The sequence below is a fragment of the Plectropomus leopardus genome, chromosome 12, assembly GCF_008729295.1.
Source record: "Plectropomus leopardus isolate mb chromosome 12, YSFRI_Pleo_2.0, whole genome shotgun sequence".
Lineage (NCBI taxonomy): Eukaryota > Metazoa > Chordata > Actinopteri > Perciformes > Serranidae > Plectropomus > Plectropomus leopardus.
Window position 1 is genome coordinate 20652566 of NC_056474.1, and position 5151 is coordinate 20657716.

At 38.0% G+C, this 5151-nt stretch overlaps 1 protein-coding gene across 1 annotated transcript; it reads left to right on the forward strand.

Moving 5' to 3' along the window:
* The first annotated feature begins 1038 nt into the window (after window positions 1-1038).
* kcnmb2 (potassium large conductance calcium-activated channel, subfamily M, beta member 2) lies at window positions 1039-4531 on the forward strand. The gene is made up of 5 exons (XM_042496967.1): window positions 1039-1123; window positions 1542-1664; window positions 1849-2019; window positions 2290-2485; window positions 4247-4531. Exons 2-5 carry the CDS (start codon window positions 1606-1608, stop codon window positions 4529-4531), a joined length of 711 nt encoding a protein of 236 aa, XP_042352901.1. The 5' UTR covers window positions 1039-1123; window positions 1542-1605.
* The last annotated feature ends 620 nt before the right edge of the window (window positions 4532-5151 follow it).

Genomic DNA, 5151 nt, shown 5'->3' on the forward strand with positions numbered 1-5151 from the left:
CTGGGAATGTAGTACAATGAGGAAATTACTCATCTAAGAGGAACTTGTTGGCTGGTTTTCTAACTATTCTGCTTCTTGTTCTGTGGAAAGGTTGAGCCTGCTCACTGTATTGTTAGATAACTGGGAAATGGCTGCAAAATGTCTAAAATATAAAAATCTGATCTGTTCTGCATCTGACAGGGAGCCAACAAACAATATCATCTGACCGTTGGTTTCCGCTTTATTGATAAGTACTGCTTTTTCAGTCATGACTTGTGATGGGGCACACTTTTTAAAAGGGCAACTACGCCCATTTTCAAAATTCATCCATGTTATTCCTGTGGTGTAAGACAGCCCAAATATTTAAGTAAACATGAACAACTCTCTCACAAATCTAAAACCAAAAAAATTACTTTACAGAGTGATAAAATATAAAAGAAATCTATGTTTATTTTATTATACTTTTTCTGTGACATAATTTTAAATATATAATTCAAATTACTATGAATATAATTTTCTGGATTTTTTTCCCCCTATTTTTTGTATAATTTTCTCATCTACCTCCACTGTTTTTTTAAAACAAGTTTTAAGGTAATTTCCCTTTTTTCTTTTAGTTATTTCTTACAATGTGTGGGACATTTTTTTTAAATTTGGCCTTTGCCTTTTTTCTCCATGTATTTGAATGTCATCAAACCAATTTGCTTAGATTTCGAAGGTTTAAATACTTGTGCGGGCGTCTGAATGCAGCAAATGAAAACTGATGTCTATCCAGGTTTCAAAGGATTAATATATAAGCAAGTGACCACACAGGACTAATAGTGTGGCCTTGTAAATAAATTTGTTCTAAATTGTGTTTTGGAATAAATGCTTGGCAATCTCAAGAGTGGGTTTGCATTGACCCTCACCTTACTGTAAACCCTTTGGAGACAAACAACAAATAACTCATAATGTCTCACTTGCCCATTAATTTTCATCTGAAAATAAATGTCATTTTATGGATCCAAAGCTGCATGTGTAGCATTGAATTCTTTGTTTTCTGACCAGCACAGAGCGAGAGGAGGCACATGCAAGGCGTTGTTGTTGTTGCACCAAGAGAGGACCCAATGACTTTGTGTTGACAGCAGAAGTGTGCAGGATACAGCAGGTAGGTTTTTCACAAGCGCTTCATCAGCATTAACACCTTTCATCTGTGGCTATCTGTCACCTTGTTTACCCTTTGTAGCGTTTCTTTGTGTTTGAAATGAGATGTTTACCTGGTGGAGACCACTATAACAGGCCTGCTTCCTGTCTCAACGCTGCATAATACTCTCATAATCAGGGACTGCTGTTTGCAGGGCGATCAGAACACGTTTATATACAATAATTATTTTGTGCAAAGCTGGATATATTTACAAAAGTGGTTAGTCTGACAGCAGCTATGCACCAAAGGTAAAGTGTGATTTCTTACATATTTGCTTTGTAACAGTGACTTGGGATTTCTGCTTTACTGATCCTGGCTGTGAAAGTGTCTGTTAGTGCTTCGGGACGGCTAAACATGGCAACAAACTGGTTATAATTCACAGGTCTTTTCAGCAATCCTTCCGTTCCACCTCAGCAAGCAAAGGAGGACGTGGATCATCAGGAAAGATGTTTTTTGTGGCGGGGGCCAAAAATGCATCAGGAGCAAGCAGAGGAAATGAAAGGAGGTAACAGATTCACACCAACTCAGGCTTAAAAATTGACTTAAATTGCAAAGTGGAAAAAGGGGGCATCTATGGCTCAGGGAGAAACATTTAACTTTAATGCTCTTTGATTTTTTTGTGCCAAAATATTTGCACAGTAGCTTTAAAAATAGCTACAATAATCTCTTCTCATTTTCCTCATCATTAGGTCAATCTACCAGAAATTTCGTGAGGTAGATATATTGGACAAGAAGAAGACAGTGACAGCTCTAAAGGCCGGTGAAGATCGTGCCATCCTCCTGGGACTGGGAATGATCCTGTCCTCAGTCATGATGTACTTTGTCCTGGGGATCACTTTATTACGCTCCTATGCAGACAGGTACAGGCCTGTTGTTGAATTGTCTTTTTTACACATCCTACAACGGTGTAAGCTAATATTTCTTTCAGAAACATGTTTTATTCATCTGATGTCCTTGTTGACAGACTGCTCTCAGTGCTCTCTCAACCTGAAAATTGCAAAAATGAATACTTTATGAAACCCGATTTTCAGGAACAAATTATACCTTTCATACCATGAGATCCCCCGCAATGTTTTTTGCTTCTTTTTTTTTTTGCATTAAATTGGATCTTCATTTAAATGTCAACACAGTGTGTGGACAGAGGAGGGTGTGTGTGTTGTGCTCAACTCCACGGTCACAGCAGACATGAACTGTTCCTACAACTGTGGGTCAGACTGCTGGAGAGTCTCCAAATACCCCTGTCTGCAGGTCTACGTGAGCATCAATAACACGGGCCGTGTCAGCCGCTTATCTCACAATGAGGAGACCCAGGACACCAGCTCTGAAGTGAGTACAGTGCCAGGGGGAAAATACTGAGAATTACTGAACCGTTTCAAATGTTGACAACTGCGGTTGGCCTGACTGTAGACTCACTCTGCTCAGAATTCAGAAAATGTTAAGTCAATAACAGTATTTTTCCCTGGTCAATTTGAATGATGATACATGAAGAGCAATTTCTTTAATATCACGAAAATACAGGAGAACTTCATACAGGAGAATTTCACCCCACAAATGACCATTTGTATATCAAGTAACCACACTGCGTTACACTGAATTTGTGAAGAAAACAGTTTTTCTCACATTCCTCACCAGCGAATGAGGAATCCAAAAACAAAGAAGATAAATGATGAATTGAAGTCATAGCGGTCCGCATTTAACAACAACAAAACTACATAAAAACACGTGTTTATAAATTCTCACACAGCTTCTGCAGTATAAAGCCTAATCCACAGGGATGGGGTTTTTCCCTTTTTTGTGTTCCAAAAAATCCTGTCCATGTTATTATAAAAAATAAATGTCCAAATGAAAATGCAAAACTCAATAAAGGAGAGCATGCCAAACCATCAGGCTGCAATATAACCCTAAAGCCATGCAAAGAAAAAACATTCGCCTAAACAGAAGCCTGAAAAAAGATACAACCAGAAGATTACCTGTAGCAGTGACCTCTGCAGCTTATTCTGATGCCTTAGTTCTTCACTCTAGTGGGAGAGTTACTGTGCATTTATATGTAAACATGCTAAAAGATGATGAAAGTATTTTGCAGACTGTTTTTCTAGGTTAAAAAAATACATATTTTAAACAATAGACAAAATAATATATAAAGCTTTTCCAAAACTTTCTGTTAATTTCAAACCATTTCCAGGCCTGGAAAACAGTTTTTATAATTTCAGAACATTTCAAGGAATTTCATGACCGTGAGAACCCTGTTGATGGTAAAAACTATGATGAAATATATGTTTTGTTTTTGCTAACATATTAACACAGCTAGACAGCTGTCTGTCAGCAAAGCCAATAGAAAACAAAATAAAAGGCAAGACATTTGCATCACAAAACATTTAAATTTAACTAGGGATGCAAGATATTGGATATTTTGCCGATATCTGATATGCCGATACATAACATTTCATTTGGTCGATAACCGATATCAATATATTTATTTCCTATCTAATTTTAGTGATCATCAAGTTTCTTCTTTAGTGGAATTAACATCATATTATGCATGCTCTTATAATGATGGCCCACCAACAGATGGAAATATAAAGCTTTTCAATGTATGAAATATTTATCAATTGTGTAAATAATAAAAATGCCTTAGCATAGGGTTGACTTTTTGTGTATGTTCACATTATCAATTAAAAAAAGAAAAATAAAACCGGTTTGTGATATCAACAGAAATCACCATGTTGGCTGATTCCAATATGTCATTTTAAAGCCAATATCTGCCGATACTGATGACATGCCGATATCATCGTTCATCCCTAAATGTATATTTATTATTGATAGATCTTTGTAATATGGTGCTAATGCTCAAACTGAGTCAATGAAGCATTGGACCAAAATGAAAGGCCTTTTGTACTTTCATCATTTTATGTTTTTTTTCCTTTCACTCTCTCTTAAAATTAAGTAAGTTAGCAGTTAATGGGTGTCGGGCTGTCACAAGAAAAATCAACCAAAATCCCTGATTGTTATTAAAATGGTCATTTGGGAGTTGAAGTATTAGCATCAAAAGTATGACCAACTGATCGCCCTTTAATCCTGTCCTTACAGTGTTTCTACGTGCCCAGGTGCCAAAAGGACAGCGTGGCCATGCATGTCATGATTATGAACATCTCTGAGCGCCTGAAAGTGAACCAGCAAGTGCCCTGTTACTACGACCCCCACGAGCAGCAGGAGAGCGTTCTCCTGACGCGGCTGTACGACCACAGCGTCGTCTTCCACTCGCTGCTGTGGCCCTCCTGCATGCTCACTGGAGGGGCCCTAATTATCGTCATGGTGAAGCTCACACAGTACCTCTCTAGACTGTGCGAACAGATAGGGAAGATCAAGAGGTGAAATGCGTGCAGCAGCTGTCAGAGCCAAGCATATGGTGGTTCGGTGATGGGTATCTGACATGAAAGAGACTGTTTCAACCAAGTGACCTTGCTGTGACCTCATGCAAACTTTCCTCTTCGGTTAAGACATTTGAAACAGCTGACTTTCTCTCGGGATCGAGGATGTGACTGTTTAAAAAAGTGAACTCAATGTCCCAAGGCGGAAACGGTCTGACATGTAAATAGGGAAAGCTATGACTGATTTTTGCATGGTGTTAAAGCACTGAAAAATGTTCAATGGTTACGAGTTTGTTTCACTAACAGTAAAAAAAATAATAGACATGACAATACCAACGTTTATTTAAACTGACGGGAGAAAACGCCGCTGTCTGTTCAAAAATGTCCTCTGTATATGGCTGTTAATGTTGAGGAATGGTGAGAGCTGTCTCAAACTTTGCTCTGTTTTCATGATCATGTATGTTTGTTTCCTGAAACAATTATATGTTCTCATTTGATATCCACACTCTTGGTGACCAAATAATAAACGGAGGTCTCTCACAAAGAAATGCCTTTCATTAATGAAAATAAGGTGTACATGGGTGTGACGTGCTGTTTTAATGTCCAAAGCCCTTTCTGAAGTGA

What these genes read in the sequence shown, in the direction of transcription:
- kcnmb2 (XM_042496967.1), top strand. Translation starts at nt 1,606, where the DNA reads ATGTTTTTTGTGGCGGGGGCCAAAAATGCATCAGGAGCAAGCAGAGGA. An exon ending in TTACGCTCCTATGCAGACAG is followed by an intron (nt 2,020 to 2,289) that starts GTACAGGCCTGT and finishes ATGTCAACACAG; the next exon opens with TGTGTGGACAGAGGAGGGTG. An exon ending in CCCAGGACACCAGCTCTGAA is followed by an intron (nt 2,486 to 4,246) that starts GTGAGTACAGTG and finishes CTGTCCTTACAG; the next exon opens with TGTTTCTACGTGCCCAGGTG.